This window comes from Protomyces lactucae-debilis (genome assembly GCF_002105105.1).
Source record: "Protomyces lactucae-debilis strain 12-1054 chromosome Unknown BCR37scaffold_23, whole genome shotgun sequence".
NCBI lineage: Eukaryota > Fungi > Ascomycota > Taphrinomycetes > Taphrinales > Protomycetaceae > Protomyces > Protomyces lactucae-debilis.
The window spans coordinates 119,776-146,305 of NW_024468015.1; the positions used below are offsets into that span (position 1 = coordinate 119,776).

Below are 26,530 nucleotides of genomic sequence, written 5' to 3' on the forward strand. Positions count from 1 at the left end.
TTCATGTGAGCTCCTCCCTCCCGTCACTTGGCAACAGAACGCGACGACCAGTGACCGCACCACCTCCGGCTCCAGCTCCTGCTCACCGGGCCTAGTACGGGCCATGGTCCTTACAAAGCTCAAGAATATAGGCAGAGGCTTCTCCTCTCAGGGAAAAGAGCCACAACAGCCTGCACTCGTGGTCAAGGCCAATATCATACAAGCCAAAGACCTCACTGCCAAAGATAGATCAGGCAAGAGCGACCCATACCTCGTCCTTGTGAGTCTTCCGCTCTGTTTTTATATACAATGTTCTAACACCTGCTAGCGACTCAATAATGCGAAATACACGACAAAAGTCATCAGCTCAAATTTGGATCCAATTTGGAACGAAGAAGCCGATCTCAGCATCAGCCATAATGCACGCGCCTATTTAATCGAGGCAACCTGCTGGGATAGAGATCGCTTCACACGCAAAGACTACCTCGGTGAATTCTCAGTCAACTTGAAGCACCACTTTGAATCCATGTCTGTTGCGAAATTAGAAACACATGCGCGATGGTATCCATTGAGTTCGTTTCGTCATGGTAGGCGTTCTAAGACTGTTTCTGGATCAGTCGAAGTAGCAATCTGGCTTGAAGATCCAAGCAATCCAGAAGCCACACCTGAAGAGCTTCGCGCGCTATGGCTCGCATTGACACGAGAAATCGAGGGACAAGTGGGTGCTGCGATTGCCAACGCACCACCGGATGAACCAGTGGGTATGCGTATGGCTGAAGATGAAGATTCGTCAGATGAGCCATTCCTTTCTGCGGACGAAGGAGTCGATGAAGGCTTCGATGATGTGGCGAGCTTGGCTTCTGATGTTTCACAACTCGAGGTCCTTGATTCAGATCTCGACAATGCCTCTGAGCTAGACTTGACACAGCCCAATGTCAAGGCTACCAAGACTTCTCGTCGCAAGAAACGCCGATTACGGCGTGCAAAAAGCAAAAAGCCATTCCATTTCAAAACCTCAGCAGATGGCGACGTGCTTGGTGTTGTCTTTCTTGAAATTGAATCTGCCAAGGACCTACCAAAAGAGCGCAACCTCACCAAAACAGGCTTTGACATGGATCCATTCGTCATTACCAGCTTTAGCAAAAAGACCTTTCGGACGCGCGTTGTACGACACTCGTTGAATCCAGTGTTTGGCGACAAACTCCTCTTTCAGGTGCACAAACACGAAGCGGGATACAACCTCAAGTTTACCATTGTCGATCGAGACAAGTTTAGTGGCAACGACCTCGTTGGTGAAGCAGTGATGAATGTGCAAGAGCTGATGGAGATTGGTCCTCACAAGGATGCAGTCACTGGACTTTACAGGCTGCCTAAAACTGCTGCAGTCAGCGTCTCTGATGCACCAGAGAAACGCCGTCTGCTTGGCCTGCGACGTCCAAAGCAAAAGCAGGCGTCTCAGGATGAGGAGGATGATGAAGAAGCAGTTGACAATATGGCACCTTTCGATCTGCCGCTGACGCTTGCTCGCAAGGACTTTTGGCAAGACAGGCACAAGCCAACGCTCCAAGTCAAGGCGAAGTTCATGCCATACCCTGCTTTGCGACAGCAGTTTTGGCGCGTCATGCTCAAGCATTTCGATTCAGATGAATCTAACAGCATCTCCAAGATTGAATTGACCACAATGCTTGATTCGTTGGGCGCAACGCTCAAAGATAGCACCGTGCAGTCCTTCTTTGATCGTTTCTCGCCCGTGCGCAGTATCGACAATGACGCTAACGCTATTGACGGGCAGACACTGACTGTCGATCAATGTGTTATCTGCCTCGAGGACATCCTGAACCACATGACTGCAAAGGGTGACAGTATTGCCAACAAGACACATTCCTCGTCTTCATCCTTTGTCAGTCGCACTTCTATGCCATTGCCTAAACGCCAATCATCACGAGACACAACACGGCCTGCATCGCCTGCACTCAGTAAATCATCATCACGACCGCCAAGCATCAAGACGAGCGACAAGCCTCCCTCGGAAGATACGCTCGCAGAGGTGGATGGACAAGATGAATACCTCATTTCTCTTACCCAATGTCCGCTTTGTCAACGCGCCAATATAGATCGCAAGAGTGCAGTCGATATTGTCACCCATCTTGCTACCTGTGCTAGTCAAGATTGGCGCAAAGTCGATCACCTCGTCATGGGCGACTTCATTACACCCTCCCAAGCACAGCGGAAATGGTACACAAAGATCATTTCAAAAGTCAGTTATGGCGGATACAAACTTGGTGCTAATTCAGCCAATATTCTGGTTCAAGACCGCATTACGGGTCAGGTACAGGAAGAGCGTATGTCTGTGTATGTACGTCTCGGTATTCGCTTGCTCTACAAAGGCATGAAGAGCAGTCGTATGGAGAGTAACCGTATTCGACGCATGCTCAAAACAATGAGTATCAAGCAGGGCATCAAGTACGACAGTCCGAGCTCTGCCAAGGATATCAAACCTTTCATTGCATTTCATCGACTCAACATGGATGAGGTGCTGGACCCTGTTGACTCGTTCAAAAGCTTCAATGAGTTCTTTTACCGCAAGCTGAAACCAGATGCACGACCTTGTACCGCACCAAATGATCCACGTATCGCTGTATCGCCTGCAGACTGTCGCTCTGTCGTCTTCAATACGCTGACCTCGGCCACTGAAATCTGGGTCAAGGGTCAACAATTCTCCATTGCAAGACTCTTTGGTGATGCATACCCGGAAGACGTCGCTCGATTTGAGAATGGCTCGTTCGGCATCTTTAGGCTTGCTCCACAAGACTACCATCGCTTCCACATTCCTGTCGACGGTACGCTTGGTATACCAAAGACCATCGAGGGACAATACTACACGGTCAATCCTATGGCCATTCGATCCAATTTGGACGTCTACGGCGAGAATGTACGCGTCTTGATACCAGTCGATACCAAGGAATTCGGTCGTGTCATGATCGTTTGTATTGGCGCCATGATGGTAGGCAGTACAGTCATCACTGCAGAACCTGGACCCGTCTCAAGAACAGACGAGCTTGGCTACTTCAAATTTGGTGGTTCCACCATCTTGCTCATCTTTGAGCCTGGTCGGTTTGAATTCGATACAGATCTGGTGCAGAATGCAACGGCGTCGCTGGAGACACTGTTGCGTATGGGCAGTTCAATTGGACACCCACCGGGTGTAGCTGATGCCCAACCTGAGAAGAAGGATAGTGTGACGATGGCAGAGAAGGAAGAGGCGAGTCGGCAGATTGCAGGCAGTATGCCCATGCCTGGCACTAAGGGCGAAGATGGCGTGTGGGCGGCGTTGAAAGATCCTGTGGAAGCGGCACGGAAGGCCAAAGAGGTTGTGTTGCCGCAGGCACATCACGTATCTTGAGATTTGAACAGGATGAAGTCTGCCTTATTTTTTGAAACACGAAGATGCTCAGCAGCACAATGTAGGTTGTGCCTTAGTGCAGACCAAGATCTTTCATGGCATTGATATTCGTTGAAAATCCGTTGTCAAGGACTGCAGGCTAAAGTCTTGGTGATATCGAAAGAGACGAGGTGTTAAGCTGTTTGTAAACTATCATCGCGATCGACAAAGTCCACTATTCAACCCAGGCCACCCTACACGCCTTTGTCACACCTTTGTGTGTCTCCTTAATAAACGCATATTGACCAAACGGATTTCCGACGTGCAGAGTCGTCCAACGAAGCGTTTCGTTTCCCTTTGTAGCGCAGGCTACGCCACCTTTATACCACGGCCCATTCCGCTCTATTTGGAAATCCTGTTGAAACCAATCCTCACCCGGTATCCTCCATCCATTTTTCTTACCATGTGGACAGTTCGCATTCCTTCGATTGACTAAATAGCAAATCATATCCTCCGTCTTGGGATCGTCTTTGATGTCGCCAATCTTGCCACCCGCCCTACGGGAAAATCGCTGGTGAAGACGAGTGCACACTGGTGACTCGCGGATGACTCGCGGGTGATAAACCGGTAACGCTGGTGAAATACTGGAGCAAACCGGAACACCACTTCCAGACGCTGGTGAAAAACCGGCGACCGACGGAAGACAAACAGCAGACGCTGGTGACTGCTGTTGCCTGCACTATAGCTACGCCTGTAGATAGCACGTGCGAGTAGACACATACGCTAGCATTCGTCCAGCTCATGCACAACTATTGAGACGGAAGCAATTCTACCTACGACGTGTCCAAACCACATGATTCCCCGATCTGCACGGCATGACTACCTGCAAATGCAACCATCGCTCGATGCAGATCGTAGAATCATGTGTTTTGCTAGACGTTAGCTATCCTACGAGAGCGGCTTTGTTCCCAAGGCTTCAAGAAGCAAGGAAGTGGAGTCGTCGGTGTGATGTGCTCGTTGTGAAGTTGGAGTTTGTTGGTTTTGAACTTTGGCCACTCTGCACGTCGGAAGCTCACGCTACTCGCGACCACAGTACGCAAGCGCTCCACTCTAGACGCGCATCTCTGCAGTCTCTCTTCCTTCGATTCTGTCTCTCAAGCGCGTCTGACCAGCAAAGTCAGATCAATGCTGTCCTGCGTGGCGCGGTAGAGTCCGACCTGCCAAGCAGAATGGACAGCCAACATCCTCAACCTTGACTCTGCAAGAGCGAAACAAGCAGCGCGTCTACTAGCTCTTGCTACAGATAATGAGCATGCTAGAGTCTTGCTCATTACCCTTGATCCAAGCGTCTTCCCCGCGTCGTTCACGGAACCAGCTCAGCAGCCTCAAGCTGGCATCGCAGCAGGTACTGCCGACAACGAACCCATGGCCTTATCAGACAGCTTCTCTATCTCTTCTGATACACCGCGCTGAGCCTAACGCATTCAGGAGGACGATCTAGACCGATCTGAATGCCTTGCACACGATACACGCATGACAAAGGATCCAGCACGACTACGACGCGTGTCAAGGGATAATTCCAAGCGCACTGAGATCCAGGCCGTCGAATCCAATCGCAAAGCGTCGCCGAGCTAAGGAAGGCAGTCCGTCATCTTGAACGCAACTTCACGTCGCTTGCCAGGGCACAAGCGAATTGGATCTCCATGGCCATTTTTCAGCATGGTGCCAAGAACTCGCCGTACGTGATGACGTCCAACAATCTACGCAACGTTCCCTACTGACAACAGCAATTGAGGCACAACAAGCGTTCGGCTGAGGCAGAGGCTGAGCAGCAGGAGATCGACGACGACAACGACGTGCAGACACATCAAGGACCACGGACCACGGACCACACGGAACATCGCGTCACGCCATGGGCAAGACGACGACAGCGATGTAGAAGCCCCACAACCACGTCGTACGGTACATTCATTCTTTCGCTGGTCTTGATTCATACTGACTACAACAGGGAAAACGCAACCGGCCGATGACGGCGAAAGTTCAGTTTCTCCAGGCTGCAGCGAATGACAGGAATGACCGCGCCGCCGCTGCCAGCGAGGTGGAACAAGCGCGGGAGCGTAGCAAGCGTGCAAGGCACCTTGCATGACAGTTGTAGGGTGGACGTAGTAAGCCTTCGTTGCTCTAGAGCTATCCCAGAACTATGTAAAGCCCTGGCTCGCCACCTGCAGCTCGCTGCGTACTAGTCACCAGCGATCGCCGGTTCTCACCCGTAAATCACCGGTTTACTACGCGTCAATCATCGCCTGTTTGTCACCAGCGCCATATTCTACCGTTTGTCGCCCGTTTATCACCCAGCGACAGTCTTCCGTTTATCACCGGTTTACCACCCGTGGAAATTTCCCGTAGGGCCGTTTCTCCAACCCCAGCGCGGACTTCTTGCGGGATGTAACCCTCATCCTTCGAGTTCTTTAGCTGAAATGGGCAAGTTATGGGCCAGTCGGCCTCCGGTATCGATGGATCCGCCTTGAGCCACCAGGCAGTACAGTCGTAATGTTTATTGTCACCATTGAAAATGCGGGAAATGGACCAGCTGCTGACATTTGCTACAAGCAAAAGCAGCAACGGGAGCTTCATGCCCAACAAAACCACAACCGCTGCTCGAATATTCAGCATAGTGACGGATAGACCAAGAGGGAAGACTTTGGTTTGTGAGAGAAGTTGTTGGTTGGGCCGTAAGAGAGGTCTGGGACTTGACGTGTTCAAATACTCCTGGTGCAGCGACTACTTTCAGGGGTAAAAAAATCCTGCCATGCGACCAGCCCGCTCGAACGGCGACAAACACGAAGCAAATATTCCGGATGTATGGGTTTCGTATATCTCTCGTAAACTGAAAAGCTGCTGCATCAGCGACATTTCAAGGGCTACAAGCTCGACAGAGTTGGCAACGGTTCAGCAAAACTGCCACTGCCACTGCCAGTCTAGCTTGGCAAAGTTGGCGTTGGTCTAGCGGCATTGCCACTGCTACTGCCACTAGCCTCGGCCTCGGCCCAGTCTGGTGCAGCAAATTTGCTCAGGAGTAACCAAATCTCATGATGCGAGCATCATGCGGCCGGCCAGTCAACTCGAGCGGAGACAAACATGAGGCAAATATGAGGCAAATATAAAGCAAATGCGAGGCAAATATGAGGCAAATATACCAGATGTGAATGTCGCATACTTCACATCCGAACAGTAAAGCGGCTGCATGATGCATCATGAGCTTGCACCAGCAGGACCTCGGACAGCAGGCTCGGCAGAGTCGGCACTGACTATCAAGGACTGACCTCTACGCTCACTCGTCTTGTCTCCCTCTCTTCTCGGCTATTGCTACCTCTCCTGAGGTCCTAGTACCCCTACAGTCTGGACCTTCTCTATTACGATGGTTCACTCAATCTCTCAGCACTATCACTGTAATACATGGCCCGGCGTATCTCCCTTCCTGAGGCGGCCTCTGTCGGCATCACACTCACCTCGCCTCATGGGCCACGCTATAGCGTGACGCTCGCAGGCGTCGAACTCCTCTTGGTTCTCGCACAAACACATCACGCACGCAAGCGTCAATGTGACAATAGCTTTTTCAACACAGCCCCAGCGTCAATTGTCGATGAAGGCGATAACGATAATGATAATGACAACGACGCACGACTTGTAAGCGTCGCATGAGCGATGTGCAGCTGCAGGGGAGGACAAGACGCTCGACGCCCGAAAGCATGGACGCGATACCCTCGCACAACAGCTAGCGACAACTTGACAGCCGCTCGTCACTTGAAAACAATCAAAACTCTTCGACACACAGGTGGTTCCTTGAACCAACTCTGATGATAATTACGCCACGCCACCTGCACCTTGGCCGTATGTGGCGCTCGATGGGGCGTGTGGGCCCTGTCTTTGCTGCAAGCAACACCATACTTTGCTCCATTGTACTGAACATGGAACCAGTTCTGCCCCCAGCCGCCGCCATTGGGACATAATTGCGTCATTGGGACAAGGTAGCATATCTCGTAGCCGCCGTGACCTTTGATGTCCTTCAAGTGAAGAACCTTTGGTGCAGCGGGATAGAGTTCTTGAGGGAGAACATCGAACTTTCTGTTCCGTTGTTTGCAATCATAGGGACAAGCTTCCGGGTCCGTTGGCGGAGGATCCTTGACAACGAGCCACCACATAGTACAATGCCGCCTGAATGTATCTTTGAGAGTGTCCCTTTTGACAAGAGAATTGTTGAGCACGGGAGCGCCTGCAGCTGCATCTGTGTCGGCACCGATGACAAATGCCCAGAGCAGCCTCGAAACTAGAGCGAAACAGACGACTCCTTTCATACTGAAATACTGAAGAGTGTGTGTAACGATGAGAGTGTGCGGGAGTCGTGATAGTCACGGCGAGTTTTGAGGATGGTTCTGGTTATGCTATGAAAACTTGCTTTCCTAAGTCCTTCATCCTGATCATCTCATACCAGTTCAGGAGGTGCACTCCTGAAGCACGAGACTACTGCCAAGACAAAGGCTCTGCCAAGACACAGGCTCTGCCAAGACACAGGCTCTATTAAACTGGTAACATGAAATGTCCTGAATTGCCTCAGACCGGCTCGATGCCCCGGACATGGTACTTGATTTGCGGGCAGATAGCCACCGCTACGCGCAGATAAGTTTGATGGGAGAGGATTCTTGAGTTTGTTCTGTTGAAGCTGCAACACACAATGCATATGGTCCACATTTGCCAGGTCGAGATTGTAGCGCGCCTTGATCATTTTGAAATACCCCTGAAAATTTTGACCCTCGTAGCTGCTGCTGACCATCTCGAAACGAATTCACGGTAGTCTTAAGCTTATCTAGACTGCAAGATTTGCAAAGAACGCAGGTCATCAGTTGCAAAGGCATAGAGAACGTGAAGAGAGGCATTCTATTATCAATGACAGCAATTGTTGTCTAGACTGCTGTGGCTGGCTTATAACTTTCGCAACACAAAGACCATAACTTTGGAGGATGTCAAATTTGGCAATGTCAGAGCTCGTAGAGATGCACCACCTGCAGCAGTGCAACAACTTGGTTTTACAGCTCGCATGCTTGCACATATGCACATGGCCATTTGTGTTGAGGTGATGCATGTGCACGATGGCTTCTGGCCCAATTGGAAGCAAGTTCGTACATCTGTACAAGATCTACAAGATATCGTAGCTAGGCTCAGACGAAAACGATGAGACTTGAGTAGGATGACGGTTGATTTCTCAAATAGCCAAGATCTTTTCAAATTGAACGTTCACTACAGTAGACCGAGAAGCCTGCTGCTGTAGCAGTAGCCTGCTACTACACCGGCGTAAGAGAGGAAGACTGAAAGGCGATAACGCTAACGACAACGACGCACAACTTGTAAGCGTCGCATGAGCAATGGGCAGCTGCAGGGGAGGACAAGACGCTCGACGCCCGGAAGCATGGACGCGATACCCTCGCACAACAGCTAGCGACAACTTGACAGCCGCTCCTCACTTGAAAACAATCAAAACCCTTCGACACACAGGTGGTTGCTTGAACCAAATCTGATGATAATTACGCCAGGCCACCTGCACCTTGGCCGTATGTGGCGCTCGATGGGGAGTGTGGGCCCTGTCTTTGCTGCAAGCAACACCATACATTGCTCCATTGTATTGAACTTTGAACCAGTCCTTTCCCCAGGCGCCGCCACTTGGACAATTTTGAGTCTTTGGGACAAGATAGCATATCTTGTAGCCGCCGTGACCTTTGATATCGTTCAAGTGAAGGACCTTTGGCGCATTGGGATAAAGTTCTTGAGGGAGGAAGTTGGAGCCTGCAACTGCCTGCCGTTTTTTTTGACTATAGGGACAAGCTTTCGGGTCCGTTGGCGCGGGATCCTTGACTACGAGCCACGACATAGTACAATGCTGCATGAATGCATTTTTGTATGCATCTTTGAAAAAATCGCTCCTTTTGACGATTGAGGTGCTGAGTACGGGAGGGCCAGCTGCAATTGTGTCGGCACCAATGACCAGTGTCCATAAAAGCCTCAAAGCTAGAGCTAGATAGATAAATCTCTTCATACTGGACGGTGTTCGTGTCGATGAGAATGTGAGGTAGTCGTGATAGTCACGGACTTGCTGAAGATAGATGTTCTGGTTGTGATATCAAGACTCGATATCCTTGCTCCTGCATCCTCATCTTCTTATACTTTTCACCCCTGGCACACGTGGCTCTTGCCGATACACAGGCTGGTAGCATGAAGTATCCTGACAGTCTTTGAACCCGACGCTTAAATGATTGATCAGCTGAAAATGTGGCCCCGACCACACAGCACCATCGCATGCGACTGGGCTCAGTGAAAGCAGAACGTGGTGACCCAACAGCTAGTATAATATTATTTGTTTGTCAAAACATCTCGCATTGGAGTAACTACTGCGATACCCCTTGAATTGCCTCAGACCGGCTCGATGCCTAGATGTAACGTACATTCATGATAGAGATATTCATTGTCTACCCGACTTTGACGCTATAGAGCAGCAGATCAGCGCGAAGGATGCGGGCAATGTTCTTGCGCCTGCAGAGACTGAGCAATCTCCTGGATCAGCCGTGGCTGCCCATAAGACGTTCGAGACTTGCGAGCAATGCGAGGTCAATGTTTGTTCTGTGCAGTGTGCAGTTCCTTGTCCATCGCATTTGTGCAGTCGGCCGCCCCGAGGAACTTGCCGACTTTTATCAGGCTCCACATCCAGATCTCACTATCGCAAACTACAACACATAGCAGATGTGCATCTTGTACCAGTATCTTCATGTTTAGCTAGGGCGAATGCTAGGATAATACATCACGGGCCTTCTCAGAGTCCATCAGACAGATACATCTCGCCATGAGCCGCGACGAGCTCGCGACGAGCGCGCCTTTGACGGTCGGCAATGAGACTCTCGCTGATCTCGAGATGATTGAGCGTACAGGCTCTCCAACGCAACAAGAACACGAGCTTCTCAAGTTACAACACGCTCCCCCGCTACAGGACGCCGCGAGACCATCGAGCGCAAGCACGCTACAAAGCACAGCGCAACCGTCACACAGTAAAGCCGAATCGCTCAATCTCATCTACGTCGAATGGGCAGAAGGTGACCCAGAAAACCCATACAATTGGCCCAAATGGAAGAAGGCAATGGTGGCCTTTGTTGGCGTCTTTTTGACCTTTCATAGCGCCATTGGCGCAGTCTGTTATGCTTGGGGCGCAGATGATATTGCGCGCGAATTTGGCGTGTCCCCAACACTCTCACTACTCGGTGTGTCCTTATTCACACTGGCTTTTGGCCTGGCTCCCATGGCATTGGCACCACTCAGCGAGGTATATGGACGTTGGCCCGTGTATATGGGCAGTTATGCCGTCTTTTGCATCGTTCAGCTACCGAATGCGCTGACGCCGACATTTGCAGGAGTGCTCATTTGTCGATTCATTGCAGGTGTTGGGGCATCCACTGGTAGTGCTATGGTGGGCGGCACTCTTGCTGATATGTACAAGGCGAATGAGCGCGGTATGCCGATGGCTTTCTTCACATCTGCGACTCTATTTGGCACCGCAGCTGGCAGTATGTATGCTGCGTATGTCGTTGCAAACCGCTCGCTCGGCTGGAGATGGATCTTTTGGGTTGAGCTCATCATTAATGGCGCTTCTGCAGTGTTTATGGTTCTCGCCCTCAGAGAATCGCGTGGCAGCGTGCTGCTCTCTCGCAGAGCAAAGCGTCTACGCAAGGAAACAGGCGATGACCGGTATGTGTGTGCTGCGGACGCTGCGAGGGAATCTTTGCTTGTCTTGATTCGGTATTCGCTCACTCGCCCTTTCTTTTTACTGTTTTGCGAGCCGACCGTGGCGTTGTTTAGTATTTGGGTATGTCGTCTTGACCTGAGACGTTGCTAACATCAGGCTTCTTTTGCTTGGGGTCTTCTCTATCTCTTTCTTGTCGCTGTACCTATTGTCTACCGGGAAGCATTTGACTGGCAAGGTGGCAAAGCCTCTTTACCGTTTATCGCCATGATTATTGGTGCCTTGCTTGGCATTGCCTTGTCGCCCGTCCAAGATCGCTTATATTTACGCTCTGCAAGGAAACACAACGGTGTTGGTCGTCCTGAAGCGCGTCTCTATATGAGCATCATTGGCAGTCTTCTGCTCTCTTTTGGCATGTTCATTTTTGGCTGGTCTGCCTATGGCTCGCATGCGCACTGGTCTGGCTCGGCAGTTGGTATTCTATTGGGCACATTTGGCATCTTTACCATCTACAGCGCAGTCTTTTCATACATGTCGGATTGTTATGGACAATGGACGAGTTCTGCGTTGGCTGGGCAGAGTTTTTTACGGAATGTCTTTGCATCGGCCTTTCCACTTTTTGGTAGGCAAATGTACGCCAACTTGGGGAATCAATGGGCCTCTTCATTATTGGGGTTTTTGGCACTTGCGCTCACGGCTGTACCGATTGCATTGTTCATCTATGGTCCTCGCGTCCGACGGGCATCCAAATTTGCTGCGAGCGATGATTGAAAATGCGCCGTGCACTCAGAGCTTCTTCGCTGGCTTTGCTATTATGACTCACACCTCCAACACGGTATCGGTTGGCTCTCAGTTTTCGAAGAGAACGCGAGTCATTCAGCGTCAAAATCTAAAGCAATACCGCCGGAGGACAATACTCGAGACGTTTCTGGCTATACAACTGGATCAGCCTTAGAAGCAGCCTCTGTCATATCGCCGCAGACTTCTTTCGAGGCATCTCTGAGCCATGCACTTTTTCAGATGGTCAAAATTACCAGGACGAGCAGAGTGCTTTGAGCATGCGCGGTAGTGATTATGAGTCATCTAGCAGCCATATAAGCCCATCGCATCCATCTCCCTCCTGCAACTCAATCTCTCACAATCATGCGCATTTCCATCCTTCTTCAAACGCTCACGTTGGTGACATGCGCTCTTGCAATCGCCATCACGCCTGCACCTGGTGCAGTGAGCCTCGTCACACGCGGCAATGACCACATTCAGGAACTCTTCAAAGCAGGCCTCTTGCCAAGTCCAGGCGACGTCCTCTGGAAGCGACAACTATGCGCAGCACCCGTGGATAAGCATGGTCGGTACAAGTTATGCGTCACTTGCGTTCGTGATGGGATCCGATGTGCTTGGAATTCTACCGACAAGGATGAATTGGATTTATCTTGCTGGTGTGTACGATCACCTACTGGTCGGGCAAATCTTATCGATTTGAACAAGACTGGTTGTTGGGGTGGTGTCATGACGGATTCGCAAACGTGTGCGTATAACCCCCAACCAGGCGATGCACGAGCCGCCGCCAATTGCTACTTGCCAAGGGGTCTCCTGGAAACTGTGGAGATCTTGAGCAGTGTTGCTGATATGTTTATGACAAATGGCTTCAAGATGCCTCCTATCGACCAGTGTCCTTTACGCTCTTTGTCGGATCATTTTCGTTATCCGGGGCCTAGTGCTGGTGAGTCGGATGATGCGGAGGAGGTTGCCAGGCGCCGCGCTATTGTTGCTGCAAACAAGAAAGCCAACGAGGATGCAAAGAAGGCCAAAGCGGCGGCAAAGGCAGCAGAGAAGCAGGCAAAGGCTGATGCAAAGAAGCAAAAGAACGCTGCCAAGAAGGCAGAGAAGCAGAGGAAAGCGGAAGAGAAGAAGGCAGAGAAGCAGAGGAAAGAGGAAGAGAAGAAGGCCAAGAAGCAGAAGGGCAAGCGCGATGATATCGACAGCGCAGAGGATGATGATGACCTGGATGAGGATGAGCCCGACACAGTCTCCATGCCTGGACCCATCAACCGGAGCTTGCAGCTGACACGCGATGAGTTTGCCAAGCTTCGTGCAGACATGGCAGAGCAGATGAAGGGTGCGTTCATGTTGTTGCAACTCGATCAGGCGTCTCAAGAGTTCCAGCCCGTCTACACCGCCAATGCCACGTACAGGCCTCACTTCACCTTCAAAGCGAGCGACTCGCCAGTCGAGGTGTTGCTGAGCATTCGAGAGCAGCTACGGGAAGCCAACAAGACGGCTTCTGCAAGCAAGCAGGTTGTTGCAAGGCGTCAGCTCGTGGTGGCCGACATTGATGTGTCCACTATTCCAGACTTGCAATTCGACCATCTCTCACGCAAATGGCAGCGCATCAACTAGTGCTTCAACCACGCTTGACAGTCAACCTTGCAGCACGCTTGCGAATCTCCACGGCTGTTTGTTGCATTGGATTCACACGACGATCTCGTGCTGCCTTTTCATAATCATCTCCATACTTTTGTTGAATCTTTGCAAGCCATGCACGTTCACCATCGCTCGATACACGGACTTGTTCTTTTTGCTCATGCGCGCGTTGTTCTAGCGCTGCAATGACTTTTTGTCGCTCGTGCTCGTCTTCCCGCTCTTGTGCCGTCATGTGAATCACTGCTTCTTCTTGAGGGTCGCCATAAACGATACCCGTTACATTGCCTTGCGCATCACGTTGAATCAATGCTTCGCCCTTCTTCAAGCCATTCGCATCCATCGGCTCTTCCTTTTTTGCAACAGGATACAATTTTTCCGTACCACCTGCAGCAGGGTTGACATTTGGGTTGGTGACGAGTCCTAGTTTGGCATAGTTTTGACGCAGTGTCTTGGTCTTGTCCCAGTGTTGTGAGATGATGGCATTACTCTGGATATTGACTTTCTTCAACTTATCTGCGGTACGACGGGTGTTGGTCTTGCGGGAGGAGCGTTGCTTGTGTCGTTGTCTTGGGTTTGCCATGGCTGGATGCGGTCTATACCTTGTCTGTAGCTGTTGCTGTAGCTATACGTCTAGCAATGCGTTGTGCTCAAAAAAAGTGATTTGTCGCACGCTATGGGCCATGGCTACAACCAGCTCCACTCTCGATTCTTGATACATCATGTAGGCTCGATACTCCATTATGATGCAACTGTGAGTGCTACATCTTGAACTGCTAGCCGACTGTTGCCCGCACTGGCTCTGTCTATCCGATGTCGTGATGACAGCAAGGCTATTGAAGCTAGCATTGCGAGCTCAAAAGGCACATCATACAGGTGCTCAAAAGCTTCTGGTCTCAGGCGATAAGCGTGTGAACAAGGCATACCGATAGCTTATCCCTTTTCGTACCCTGCTATCATATTCATGGTACATTGTCTAGGTATCCAACCAAAAACGACATGTTGTACCGGCATGCTCGCATGTCTAGCTTGCGATGCTATCCCAGATGACTTTCCACTGCACTGGTCCGCCTGTTAGTCGTCACGAGCACGAGTTCTTTTTTTTTTCAGAACCGCAAAGAAACAACGAAGCTTCATCATACAAAGCCCCAAGGAGTGAGCACCTTATTGTTGCTGTCACGTCATTTGAGCTAGCACTGAGCTACACGATGACTTGACAGGTTATGGTCAGTAGCCGTGCAGTGGGTGTCTGTTGGTGTCAATGCCCATCCTGGTGAGCAGGTTGCTGGGGACCATCCAAAACAACCCGCTCGTGACTCTTTATTTCACTGCTTTCGCCATGTTTGTCTACTCCGACTCGTCTTCTAGTCTTGCTTTGCTTTGCTCGATCACTTGATCAATGGCAGGGCGTTGGACGTTGCACAGTCTAGTACATGATTTGGATTCGGCTGGACGGGTCTCTCCATGAAGCGAGGTTGTAACTTGTAACTTGCCACTTGTCAATCTGTCAGTGCCGAGTCTGCCGACTCAATGCCGACATCATATATGTCACAACATGTGGTGGCCCTGGTAAGGCCTCTATCAAGATTCAAGACGACGACCATACAATCGACAAGTCACAATTGCATGACGTTCAGTGGATCTCCGATTCTCCGACGTTACACGGTTACCCCGTTGCAGATCGTCATGAACCGTTGAGATTGCAAAAGGCAACGGCACTCCGTTTGATCTCAGCTGGCTGCTAGGCATGATGCACCCACTGCCATGATGCTCAAGTGAGGACATATACTGGTCAACGTCTGGCAGTGTCTGGTCAAGAAGTACTTTAGACCAGCACCATTCAATGCCATCGATAAACATTAGCTCGCTTGCAAGATTTTCAAATTGCCATTTCCTGAGGATGGGCAAAAGTTGACGGTGGACCGCCCAGCCACGTTGTCCACGAAACCGCCATCCATGAACTTTTTGTTGACAAGTTCGGGTTAACGCCTTAACGGCTAATAACGGGTAGCGTTGATTGAACCGTTGAGTCGTGGTCGCCGGTTGATAAGGGCGGACCTTGCGGGCTTCCGCGGCCAGTTACTACGATTCCTAGTTCTGATACATGGCTATGCTTACATCTACGCTTAAGGATGCTCTGTTCTTGTTTATTGTTGGTCCATGCATAGGAAGATGTATACGCCGGGGCCTGTAGGCTGTAGAGCAGGAGAGTCGCGTTTGTTTATGTTGACAACTTGACAATTCCTCCTTGGCGGCGGATCTGCAATCTGCACAGCCCATTGATGTCATGACTCATGGCTCTCCTCAAATCTCCGGGCAATTGTGTCTGTGTAACCGTACAACAGACTACTGGATGGTCATGTCAAGAGTCAAGACACATGGAGCATACTTCAGGTACGCATACAAAGAAGATGCGGATGACAAAGGGTGCAGAGTGGTTGCAGATTTCCCATTGGGTGGAAGGGAGGGGACCTGCCACCTCGACGCGAAATTTGGTGTTCCTCTTAACGCGCGCGCTTTGGGCGGAGGCCTGTGTGCTGCTGTCAGCTGATAACTTGCTATGACAAAGAGGAGTAGACAAGTGGTACGGATGTCTAGCGCGTGTGCGTATAGAGTAGAGTAGCTTGAGTCTGATGAAGTAGCTGATGGTAGGTATGAGAGAGGCAGGTGATCAAGTCTTATGGGATCCATGTGGTGATGCGCGGGGGTGAAAAAAGGGTGGGCGGCATGAGAGGAGAGCAAGGGATGTTTGGATCTGTGCTACAGTCTGTGCAGAGAGTAGCTGTAGAGGGGTGGTAGTATGGTGATTAGAGTAGATTGAGTAGACAGAGTAGACAGAGTAGAATAGAGAGTAGAATAGAGAGAGTAGACAAACTGAATAGCAGCTGTCTATTCTGCGTGATGGAGGCTGACTGCACAATTCAGATTTCCCCTTTCCCATTCCTCATTCTCCTCTTTCCCTTTCTTCACTTATACAGCAACACCACCACCCTTTCTCTCTCTCTCGCCATCGACTACTTCTCTGCCCACTGCTTCCTCTCTCTAGCAAGGCAGACCACTCTCTCTACACGAACAATGAAGGTCGCACTCCTCTCATCCTTCCTCCTCGGCGCATCTTTCGCAGCACCAGCACCAGACTCCCATCATCATCACCACCACCTCGCACGCAGGCATCAACATCAGCATGCAAAGCGAGACGTCGTATGTCCTCTTCTTCCATCCTACACCACTAACACATCTCCAGGTCATTGTCTATGAAACCGTCACAGTCGACAAGAATGGCAAGACACTAGGCACAGGCTCAGCGACCACCACTGCCCTCCAAGCACCCGTTGCGCCTGCCGCCGCGTCTCCCATCATCCCGGAAGATGCCGTACCTCTCCCGATTGTCAATGTCCCACAAGCATTCAAGCAAGCAGAGAATCTCATCACCGCTGCTAATGTCGCTGCACCCACTGCTGCTGCAGCGCCAGTCGTAGCGCCTACCAAAGACACACCCGTCGCTGCACCTGCTAAGGAGACACCTGTTGCTGCACCAGCCAAGGAAACACCCGTTGCTGCACCAACAACCAAAAAGGCAGAGACACCCGCACCTGCACCTGCCGCACCCGTCGATACACCCAGCACAGGCAACAGCGGTGTCGGTTCTCTTGCCATTGACGCCTCTTCCGGTGCATCTGTTGCTAAACCCCTCGGTGACTTTGTACCACCCACCACACAATTCCAAGATGGCAAGCTTGCATGTTCCACCTTCCCAGGCATGTACGACGGTGTCGTTGCACTCCCCAACCTGGGCAAGAATGGGTACAACTCCATTCAACTCGGTTCAGGAGATTACGAACAAACAGACTCGTGCAGACCTGGTTATTACTGCTCGTATGCCTGTCAACCAGGCATGTCCAAGACGCAATGGCCAGAAGATGGTCAACCTGCAAACGGCGTCTCACTCGGTGGTCTCAAGTGTGGCTCTGATGGTAAACTCTACCTCTCTCGACCTTCAGTCCCATACCTCTGTCAATGGGATCATCAAGCTGCTCTTGTTGAGAATCAAGCATCGCAGGCGATTGCTATTGGTCGTACAGTCTATCCGGGTAGTGAAAACATGGTTGACCCAACATTCCTCAAACCGGGTGCCATCTCGCCATTGTCTGTACCGGATCAGAATATCTTCAAGTGGCGCGGTAACCCAACCTCTGCTCAGTACTACGTCAACAACGCTGGTATCTCACAAGTCGATGGGTGTGCATGGGGTACACCGGGTTCGACGCTCGGTAATTGGGCACCTATGAATTTCGGCGCTGGATACGCTGATGGTATTGCATGGCTCGCATTGATTGGTAACCCAAACAACATGCAAGGCACAAACTTCAAAATCAAGATTGTCTCCGTGTCTGGTACAATGAATGGTGAGTGTGGGTATGATGGAAGGAAGTATACTGGATCTTCTGCAACAGGTAATGGATGTACCGTGGCGTGCAAAGGTGTTTGCAAGTTCGTCATGTACTAGATGTCGACACTCCATTTGGTTCTCTTTATGCCTTCTCTTTTTGACTAATTCAACTCGTCATTCTTGCTTTGTGCTTCACGCTATTCTGGAAATCGCAATTCCGCATGCTCACCAAGAAACGCCATCCATCGCGCCAAAAATCCTCGTCCTGCACCTACCGTCTCGCCATCCCCAACAACACATAAATGCCGACGTGCTCGCGTCATAGCAACATTCAAACGTCGCTCATCCTTGAGAAACCCAACCTGCGATGTCTCTTGATGCCGTGATGCACCAGCTTGTGACCGAACCAGTGTCAGCAGGATCGCTTCCTTCTCACGTCCCTGCATCCCATCCACCGTACCGATTTCAAGACCCATATACTCCCTCGTTGCATCTTCCGTGAAGAAGAAAGTTGCGAGTAATGCGACTTGTGCTGAATACGGCGTGAGAATGGCGATATCGGTTAGCTTGACACCAGCGTCGAGTAAGGCATCGAGATGATGTTTAATGAGCGTACATTCTGCCAGATTCGAACGACTACCGCCTTGCTCATCCATCACGTCTTCATACAACTCAAACCCTTGCGTATCAATAAAAACAAGCGGTGTCGTCGTATCGTCTGTTGAAGCGACACCAGGCAGGTCTTTGAGGAGATGCACACCGATATCACTCGTTGCCAAGTCAGGTGGTTGTAAACGCCCTCCATAGAGTTCCTGTGAGGGGAATTGACAGATTTGCGCATGCATGCGATACTGTACACTCAGAAAACACACCACATCATGACGCTTTTCACGTTCAAAACGAACGAGTAGGCGGTGAAAGAGCGTTGCTGCGGGGTTCTCCGTTGCTAGACTTCCTCGCACTGTATCCGTTGTAGGGGGTGTATAGGCTTTCAGCACAGCACCCACATCATCCGTCTTAATCACCGGTGGAAGTTGTAAATGATCACCTGCCAAGATGACTTTATCCACCTGCAACATGGCAATCCAGCATTGTGCTTCAAGCGCTTGTGCAGCTTCATCAATCACCACCACATCGAACCGCTCACCCCGCAACACACCACCACCACTCCCATGAAGCGTCGCAAGTACCACTTTTGATGATGCTAGAACTTGACCCGTACACACCCGTTCACGCTGTCGAAGTTCTTGCCGAAGTTGCTTATTCTCCAGGTACAAGCCACGTTTCTTTTCCTTTCCACCAGAAGCGGGTCCATTGACCGGTGCGCGTTTACCAGTCTTGACTTTCGACATGGTTGCTAAATTTCCATCGAGTTCTTGACGCATATCACGAATGAGTTGTGCTGAATCGGAATGAGCCACCAACACGTCCAGTGAATGTGCCATGACGCTCGGTAAGAGTCTTGCAGGGTGACCGATTCGAACCAGTGAGATACGAGTGGTGGTGAGTCGTTCAGCGAGGTTGTCAACGGCAATGTTGGACGGACTGCATACGAGGAGACGCAGGTTGCGGTGTGTGCATTGTCGAATGATTTCAACGAGTGTACTCGTCTTGCCAGTCTGATTGTTAGCTTCTTATTTAGTCCATTGGAATACGTACTCCTGGTGGACCGTGAATGATGCAAAGTTCTGGCGCAGCGAGCGCATGCCGTACTGCTTGTCGTTGTGGTACATTCAACCCAGTATCAAAGAACGTAACCTCTTCAGCAAGCTTATCCGAGTCCAGCAAAGACGGTGCTTCACCACCCAACAAGATATGCCGTAGTACTGCGCCTTGACTGCTCGACTCTTGATTTTGCTGTAGTAACCGCTTCACCTGCCGTCGCATGCGTTCATACGTCACAGTATTGGCAAGTTTGACACACCATACAGGAAGGCCCTGAGCCGGTGCTTCGTCTTCCTCACGTGTTAATGCGATAGTGAGTAGATCATCCTGCGCTTTCGTCACAACACCCTCGATACCTTGCGCTGCAGCGTCTGCACATGCTTTTTTACTCGCTGAACCGGCAAGTTGTTGTTCTAGCCGTACAAGATCGCCTGTGCGCATCACTTGACCCATCGGTACAGCATGACCCTTGCTACTAGCTGTGCCAGCCGCACGTTCAAGCTGGACGAGTGTCTTGCCGCCAAACCCAGTGGATGTACCGGCGACTTGGAGATGTGTCAATGCAAGGGATCGTCGTTCGAGTTCCTTCTTGCTGTATTGCTGGAGAGAAGCTGCTGAGCTCTCTGCATCGAGCTGTTGCTCAGAGTCAATCAAGGCGAGTTGAGCATGGCAGAAGCGTGTGATTGCGTCTATGTCTCTTGTGGTTGTCGTCATGGATGTGCAATAATTTTGGACCTTTCAAAATTCATATGCGAATGGCTTGTCAAGTATTTCATCAGTGTCTATGAGAAGGATGTCTAGGCAAAGGTAGCTAGGATGGGGATACCATACAACTCGGGCGAGTTGAACTTGAGGTGCTTGTCCAATCCAGTAAGCTGGTCAAGATCCTTCTGCTCCAAGTCGAATGAACACACATCCAAGTTTTGCTCAAGACGACCCTGGTTGTTGGATTTCGGAATCACTGCAACACCGCGCTGTGTGGCCCATCGCAACAAGACTTGCGAGTTGGTTTTGCCGTGCTTTTCTGCAATCTCCTTGACTAATGGGCGGTCGAGCAACGTGGGTGTGCCGTGTGCCAATTTCTGGTTGAGCTCCAAGTACGAGGTAGGACCAAACGACGAGTAGGCCGTTACTGCAATCTTATTTTCCTTGCAGAAATCAAGCAGCTGCTGCTGGACGTAGTACGGGTGGTGCTCAATCTGTAGCACAGCAGGGTGTACCTTAGCATAACGCAAAAGATCCATAATCAGCTGACCGTTGAAGTTGGAGATACCAATGTTCTTGGCACGACCAGAGGCAAAGACCTCCTCCATGCCTGCCCAAGTCTCATGCATTGGCGAATTCTCAAGCTTGAGCTCGCTTTTGCCATCATAAAAGAAGCCAGGTGGGTAGCGGGTTGCTGGGTCAACATAGGCGATTGCGATGGGGAAGTGGATGAGGTAGAGGTCAACGTAATCAAGACCCATATCGTTCAAACTGCGCTCAAAGGCTTCAGTGACATGCTCTTTGGCGTGGTTCGTGTTCCACAATTTTGTTGTGACGAATAGCTCTTCGCGTTTCACAAGGCCCTCATCAATCGCTTGACGAATACCTGCACCGACTTCACGCTCATTGCCGTAATCAGCCGCGCCGTCAAACAGTCTGTACCCCGTTTTGATGGCGTTGTAAACTGTCTCTTGACAAGTTGCATTGTCTACTTTCCAGCAGCCAAAGCCAACAAGAGGCATCTTGGATCCATTTTCGAGAGTTACGGTAGGGGTCGACATGTTTCTGGTCGTATGCTTGACTGTGAAGGGGTTGTTCCTGGTCTTTATATGTTTCGGGTTTTTGTGGTGTTGAGATTTCCATCTTTTTCGGTTTTAGCCGGGAGGAGCTCCGCCCAACACACGCTTCAATAGAAGGCCATGTACAGTTCCCTCGAAAGATGGCATATATGACTGGCCAGTACCTGTGCAGCTATTCATCTTGTACTTCGGCAGTCTACGATGCTTTGGAGCCGTGCATCTATTCGCAGAACGAAGCCTGCACCACTGGCTTGACTTCAAGTCGCTTCCATGACGTTCGTTCTCCGGGGTTGACTCGCGGCTAAATGGAGATCACCTTTTCTTGCCACCGGCCGCATGCTGAGCAGCCTGGTGTAGTTTGTCGCCCCTGTCTGCAACCTCGACATCGTATATTTACATGTGCATGTGTATATGCCCAGCGGCAGCAGTCTAGCCTACACTCTGCACCGTTCAGGCAAGTATCCAGTTTAGCAAATTGACGTAGCAAACGTCGCTTTTCCACAATGTCCAAGACGATAGGAACAGTCAAACCTTACCATCCAACCACGCGCGCCGCAAAGCAGGGCCCTGCGCTCGCAATGCGAAGCGCTCGCCAGTCCACTGGACAGGCATCAATGCACCTTCTATCACGGGTGTCGCTTCTGCACACAACTCTCGTAGTTCATCAATGTACTCACCATCCTCTGGATGTGCGCGTACCATGAAAGCCCTGCCATCGCCCTTGACTGCCACACGCGACGCTTCGTCGGCTTGCATTTCTGATAGCGGCGGAAGAGTCAAGCGGTCAGACCATATGCGGGCAATGTAGCAAGCTTGAGCCTCACTGTACGGGAACGGCACTATCGACATTTCCATACCTAAAAAGGCGAGCGATGGATCATCCTGGTAAAAGATTTGTTTGTAGAGATTCCGTAGCCGTAGACCATCCGTCACGATGCCAAGGCGCGGATCGAGAAATGGGAATGCATAGAGATAACCTGTGCAAAACAAGACCCGATCAACGTTTGTGATGCGTGAGCCGTCTTTGAGGAAGAGAGAGCAATCTTCTGCATTGAAAGATGCAATTTCTGCGACATCTTGTACTTGAACAGCACCAGCTGGTATTTTGGACGGCGATCTGATACTTCTGAGTATGGGCAATTGCGCACCAGGCGCCTGAGCCAGCTGAGAGACGATATCAATGCCGGAAGGACCATTACCAATCACAACAACCTTGAGTCCGGCAAATGATTCTGGCGAGCGATAATATTTGGAATGTCCAATCGCTTCCGGGTACTTCTTGTCGAATGCAACAATCCCTTCAATATCGGGCAGTAATGGCGTCTCGTAATGCCCTGAAGCAACAATGACACGATCAAATGTCTCCTCCTTGATCTCCCCTGCATGCTGAGTCGCAAGTCGCCAACCATGACCGCTCTTCTTCAACGACAAAACTTGCGTATCAAATTGAATATCGCGCATGAGGTCATGCTGTTTTGCAAAATCTTCCAGATACGACAAGACAGTCTGCCTCGTAGGATACATCGGCGTTTGCTCAGGAAATGGTCTATCACCATACGCCATGAGTCGTGCTGGGATATTTGTGACAAGCGCATTATACATGGGCGATGGCCAGCCATCACACGTTGGCGCGTCGACATGTGTCGGGTCCGTCGCTGGGATTTTCGAAGGTTTCCGTCTCGCAGGCTGAGGGTCATGGATCCAGACACCACCGCAATGCGACCGGCGCTCATATACCCGAAGATTGAAGCAGCCTTCCTGCCGAAGTGCCTGGTGTATGAGTTTAGCTGAAGGGAAGGAAGTCTTACGCGGAGAGCAGCGAGACCACTCGGGCCTGCTCCGATGATGGCGACCTTGAGCTTCGTCATAACAATTGCAAGGGACATTATGGCGAGTTTGACGATGTAAGATCTTGTTCAGATGCCATGGCTTTACAAAATAAGGGCCAATTTTCCGGGCAAACGGCACGCGAGCCATGAGGAGACATGACACAGTAGATGAGAGCCATGGTAGGCTCAAGACTACACAAGGAAGAATCTGAGGCAAGTCAAGTTCAATTGAAAAAGTTTGCAGCAGAAGCTTGTTGGCCAAGCATGCATAGCAACACAATTATTGGTGTCACTAGGAGCCTGCCAACGGCCCTCCTCAGGCATGGCGGCATGCATTATACTATGTGCACTGAAGCAAAGTTTTAATTCGATTGCTCCTGCGATAACACTGAATTCTGATGCGCTTCTTCAGCTGTGTGACCTAGCCAAGTTGTACTTTGACACACCGCGATTAGACGATACAGATTCTGTCAGTCGCTTTGGACGGCGTGGCAACAGATTTGCAAAACGACAAGACTACAATTGATGTTAACTTGAGGTATGTGTAGACTTTGGGGGCGTCTTTTTGCGCTCAACACAATATGGTGTTCCTCATTTAAAGCTAGTACAGTACATGGTCTTGGTGGCACAAATTTGACCGAAAGTCACACACCCGGTTGACTCAGCAAACTGACCATTCTCAGGCAACCAGTAGCCCAGCTGCCTGTAAGAATGGAGATTCTGATTGCCCTCACGTCCTTCCCTCATGGTTCTGGTCTTTCCTGGAAAGCACAAGATGCCCAAGTCCTTCTGCATAGCACCTGTTTTTGTTTTGTGCTGGCTTGTAAAAATTCTTGATCGCAATGCAAGTGAGAATTCTGAGGCCAGTTCTTTATGTAGTAGCAGGTGCCACCAACAGTTGTACTGCCGGTGCCGTAAACTGGGACATCATCCCAGCTTTTCACACATATGGGGGTGAGAGGACATTCCTGTGGATCGTGATCCTTAGGATCTTTAACTTGAAGCCAACAAGCTTGGCCGGATACTATCCGGGGTGCAGCATTGGACCCTTCCTCAGCATGCGGCAAATGAGTCGCCAAGAAAGAAGTCGCCAAGACCAATAGAGAAGAGTGCATATTGCTACGGGTTAGCTGCGGTAGGAAGTAAGATTCAATGGGACGAATGTCGTCTTGATCCTCTTTTCTGCGAGAAGAAAAGATCTGATGCAGAACAAAGACAAGAGCCTTTGCGCGCAGGCTCGCTCTTATGCTCTTTCAGGGTCTTCCTCTGCAGTCGAAACGGGAGCCTGCCCTGTCTGAGACGCAAATTGAGGCTTGGATTTTCAGGAGAGCGGGCCTGTCCGTATTCGTCCTGGCCCGTCTTGACTTGATACACAAAACATCTCGAGTGACCTAGGCTGAGCATCACTTGAAAGAGATTGATTGTCGTATTGGCCTGGCAGCAGCATGCATATGCGCCCGACAGGTGAGCCATAATTTTTGAATCTCTTGCAAGACACAAAATCCAATGCAGCTGCAACGGAGGTAGTTCCCTTCAGCTCTTTGAGCGATCAGTCACCTGCGAAGTTTGACAATTGTTGCATACAAGTAACATTTTAAGATTAGACTGCCCCTGGATTTTGACATGCGGACCTCGACTTTTTAACTTACGATTCAAGACAGTATCAATTTACCGAAGACCTCCCTGACACCCTGCCATTAGCTCATAGAGTGATTCTTCATGAATATTCAGGCAATTGGCAAGGCGCCAGCCGTATTGAAGGGTTCGAGCGCATTGCGAACAACTTCCACCGCCAGCAGGCAGACAATCAACGGGTGACCTCGTTTTCAACCGAGCAAAGAGATTACGCACATAATCGTGCCTCACAGCATGGGCGCTTCTGGAGAATCTAGATCATGTTGGCTGCATGTTATTTGATATCGGTTCGCAGGCTTACTTCTCTGTCGTTCCAGCTAGCCCGTGTCTTCTTGTAAGCGGACTTGGATTATCTGCGATACAAGACATGCCACTATGCTGCAGGGTGGCTGGCAAACCGAAAGCCGACGTGTAGAGTCTCTGGGTGCTTCCGCCGCCACTGCTAAAACATCGCTTGCGCAAGGTACTTTGGACTTTCTAGGCCCTCATTGACGAGCTGCAGAGTTGTCTGTCTGATACGACAGCCTTGCTCATAAGCTCCCAGACGCTTTAGTCAGCATGGAGCACTGTGAGCTCCAGAGATATCCAGAGCATAGGCATCATAGTTGAAGTTTGCTTCATGACTGCGTGACGCGTGTAACCACTGTAGTAGCAGGCAGCCTTGCAGCTTTGTTGCGGCTGGCTCGTCGTTACAGACCGTGGTCAGCTTCAAGCGGGCACCGAATTTGCACAAATGGCGAGCTCGAAGGGGATACTCCGATGCGCATGCCAGTTCACGACACAGCAACAACGAGCTGTGTGGCAGCTTGCCAGGTCACATCAAAATCTTGTGCCATTAGACACTTGGGTACTCTGAAGTAGCATGCGGCTTTGACTAATGTCGCCATCGGCTAGACAAGCTTGAATTGGGGTGCCAGGTTGCACAATTTAGCAGGCACACGACTTGTGCCAGACCATTTTGATCTAGTCCTCTTGAATTAACCGGATATTGTGTCATATCTCTGATTCTAGTGTCATTACTTTGCACACATAGATCTCTGGGTTCTACCCTCGATCTGCGGCCGAGCTTACTGATTGCCTGCCACAAAAACCATGTCAGTATGCTCATGAATAGCGATAACGACTCGAGAGACCGACGTGCAGCATATCTGAAAGGTTTTAAGGGTACAACCACATGACAAGATTCGTGGAGCCATTTGTCATGTGGTTGTGCCCTCAAAACCTCACAAGCTAGCTGATAAGCACAAGCTCGGATGGCAGGTCAGCCTGTACCTGTTGGAGCTCTTGTGGGTGCTCCTGGCCCTTGAAGTACAAGCATATTAGCTACCAAGACTGTGTTCATGTAGTAGTTGGTAAGGGTAAGAAGCCCGCCTTCGAGCTCGAGCTTCTGCTCCTTGCTGTACGTCGAGTCGTCGACGCAGTCCTTGCTATAGAACTAGGCCAACTCAACTACATGTACATTTCAGATGGGCGGCTCCTCCGCCTGCCGTCTGCCACAGCTCGTTCTGGACATCACGAAAAATCACCTCTACCCGGCTCCTTTGCAGTCATTCTAGCTCACACTTCTCATAACACCCTACATTTACAAGTAGGATAGTAGATCTATAAGGAATCAAGATTCAATCGAAACAGAACAGCAATCGAGGAGGTGGAAACGCTCACAGGCGA

At 50.5% G+C, this 26,530-nt stretch overlaps 12 protein-coding genes across 12 annotated transcripts; 5 read left to right on the top strand and 7 right to left on the bottom strand.

The window, feature by feature from the left end:
• Window positions 1-103: 103 nt before the first annotated feature.
• BCR37DRAFT_395302 (phosphatidylserine decarboxylase-domain-containing protein) lies at window positions 104-3,382 on the top strand (the record flags this gene model as incomplete). Its single annotated transcript, XM_040871608.1, has 2 exons — window positions 104-259; window positions 308-3,382. The coding sequence occupies 2 exons, from the start codon at window positions 104-106 to the stop codon at window positions 3,380-3,382; spliced, it is 3,231 nt and encodes a 1,076-aa protein (XP_040722631.1).
• Window positions 3,383-4,978: 1,596 nt separating this feature from the next.
• Window positions 4,979-5,638, bottom strand: BCR37DRAFT_383503 (uncharacterized protein). The gene has a single exon (XM_040870070.1). The coding sequence runs from the start codon at window positions 5,503-5,505 to the stop codon at window positions 5,122-5,124; it is 384 nt and encodes a 127-aa protein (XP_040722632.1). The 5' UTR covers window positions 5,506-5,638; the 3' UTR covers window positions 4,979-5,121.
• BCR37DRAFT_383505 (uncharacterized protein) lies at window positions 5,379-6,398 on the bottom strand. Its single transcript, XM_040870071.1, has one exon. The coding sequence runs from the start codon at window positions 6,032-6,034 to the stop codon at window positions 5,672-5,674; it is 363 nt and encodes a 120-aa protein (XP_040722633.1). The 5' UTR covers window positions 6,035-6,398; the 3' UTR covers window positions 5,379-5,671.
• A 330-nt stretch (window positions 6,399-6,728) lies between these two features.
• Window positions 6,729-7,538, top strand: BCR37DRAFT_383507 (uncharacterized protein). Its single transcript, XM_040870072.1, has one exon. The coding sequence runs from the start codon at window positions 6,818-6,820 to the stop codon at window positions 7,061-7,063; it is 246 nt and encodes an 81-aa protein (XP_040722634.1). The 5' UTR covers window positions 6,729-6,817; the 3' UTR covers window positions 7,064-7,538.
• On the bottom strand, window positions 7,162-7,716 carry BCR37DRAFT_395303 (uncharacterized protein; the record flags this gene model as incomplete). Its single annotated transcript, XM_040871609.1, has 1 exon — window positions 7,162-7,716. The coding sequence occupies one exon, from the start codon at window positions 7,714-7,716 to the stop codon at window positions 7,162-7,164; it is 555 nt and encodes a 184-aa protein (XP_040722635.1).
• A 1,160-nt stretch (window positions 7,717-8,876) lies between these two features.
• BCR37DRAFT_389457 (uncharacterized protein) lies at window positions 8,877-9,449 on the bottom strand (the record flags this gene model as incomplete). Its single annotated transcript, XM_040870736.1, has 1 exon — window positions 8,877-9,449. One exon carries the CDS (start codon window positions 9,447-9,449, stop codon window positions 8,877-8,879), a length of 573 nt encoding a protein of 190 aa, XP_040722636.1.
• An 870-nt stretch (window positions 9,450-10,319) lies between these two features.
• On the top strand, window positions 10,320-11,912 carry BCR37DRAFT_351493 (major facilitator superfamily domain-containing protein; the record flags this gene model as incomplete). Its single annotated transcript, XM_040868072.1, has 2 exons — window positions 10,320-11,264; window positions 11,301-11,912. 2 exons carry the CDS (start codon window positions 10,320-10,322, stop codon window positions 11,910-11,912), a joined length of 1,557 nt encoding a protein of 518 aa, XP_040722637.1.
• A 372-nt stretch (window positions 11,913-12,284) lies between these two features.
• BCR37DRAFT_395305 (uncharacterized protein) lies at window positions 12,285-13,474 on the top strand (the record flags this gene model as incomplete). The annotated part of the gene is made up of 2 exons (XM_040871610.1): window positions 12,285-13,327; window positions 13,369-13,474. 2 exons carry the CDS (start codon window positions 12,285-12,287, stop codon window positions 13,472-13,474), a joined length of 1,149 nt encoding a protein of 382 aa, XP_040722638.1.
• A 68-nt stretch (window positions 13,475-13,542) lies between these two features.
• On the bottom strand, window positions 13,543-14,434 carry BCR37DRAFT_406209 (ribosome biogenesis protein Nop16; the record flags this gene model as incomplete). The annotated part of the gene is made up of 1 exon (XM_040872104.1): window positions 13,543-14,434. The coding sequence occupies exon 1, from the start codon at window positions 14,140-14,142 to the stop codon at window positions 13,543-13,545; it is 600 nt and encodes a 199-aa protein (XP_040722639.1). The 5' UTR covers window positions 14,143-14,434.
• A 2,200-nt stretch (window positions 14,435-16,634) lies between these two features.
• BCR37DRAFT_389461 (uncharacterized protein) lies at window positions 16,635-18,066 on the top strand (the record flags this gene model as incomplete). Its single annotated transcript, XM_040870737.1, has 2 exons — window positions 16,635-16,760; window positions 16,804-18,066. 2 exons carry the CDS (start codon window positions 16,635-16,637, stop codon window positions 18,064-18,066), a joined length of 1,389 nt encoding a protein of 462 aa, XP_040722640.1.
• A 2,283-nt stretch (window positions 18,067-20,349) lies between these two features.
• Window positions 20,350-21,502, bottom strand: BCR37DRAFT_165742 (NADP-dependent oxidoreductase domain-containing protein). Its single transcript, XM_040866221.1, has one exon. It carries the CDS (start codon window positions 21,378-21,380, stop codon window positions 20,412-20,414), a length of 969 nt encoding a protein of 322 aa, XP_040722641.1. The 5' UTR covers window positions 21,381-21,502; the 3' UTR covers window positions 20,350-20,411.
• Window positions 21,503-21,550: 48 nt separating this feature from the next.
• On the bottom strand, window positions 21,551-23,376 carry BCR37DRAFT_383515 (uncharacterized protein; the record flags this gene model as incomplete). Its single annotated transcript, XM_040870073.1, has 1 exon — window positions 21,551-23,376. A coding segment is annotated over one exon (1,453 nt), but the record flags the coding sequence as incomplete, so codon positions are not given.
• Between the last annotated feature and the right edge of the window lie 3,154 nt (window positions 23,377-26,530).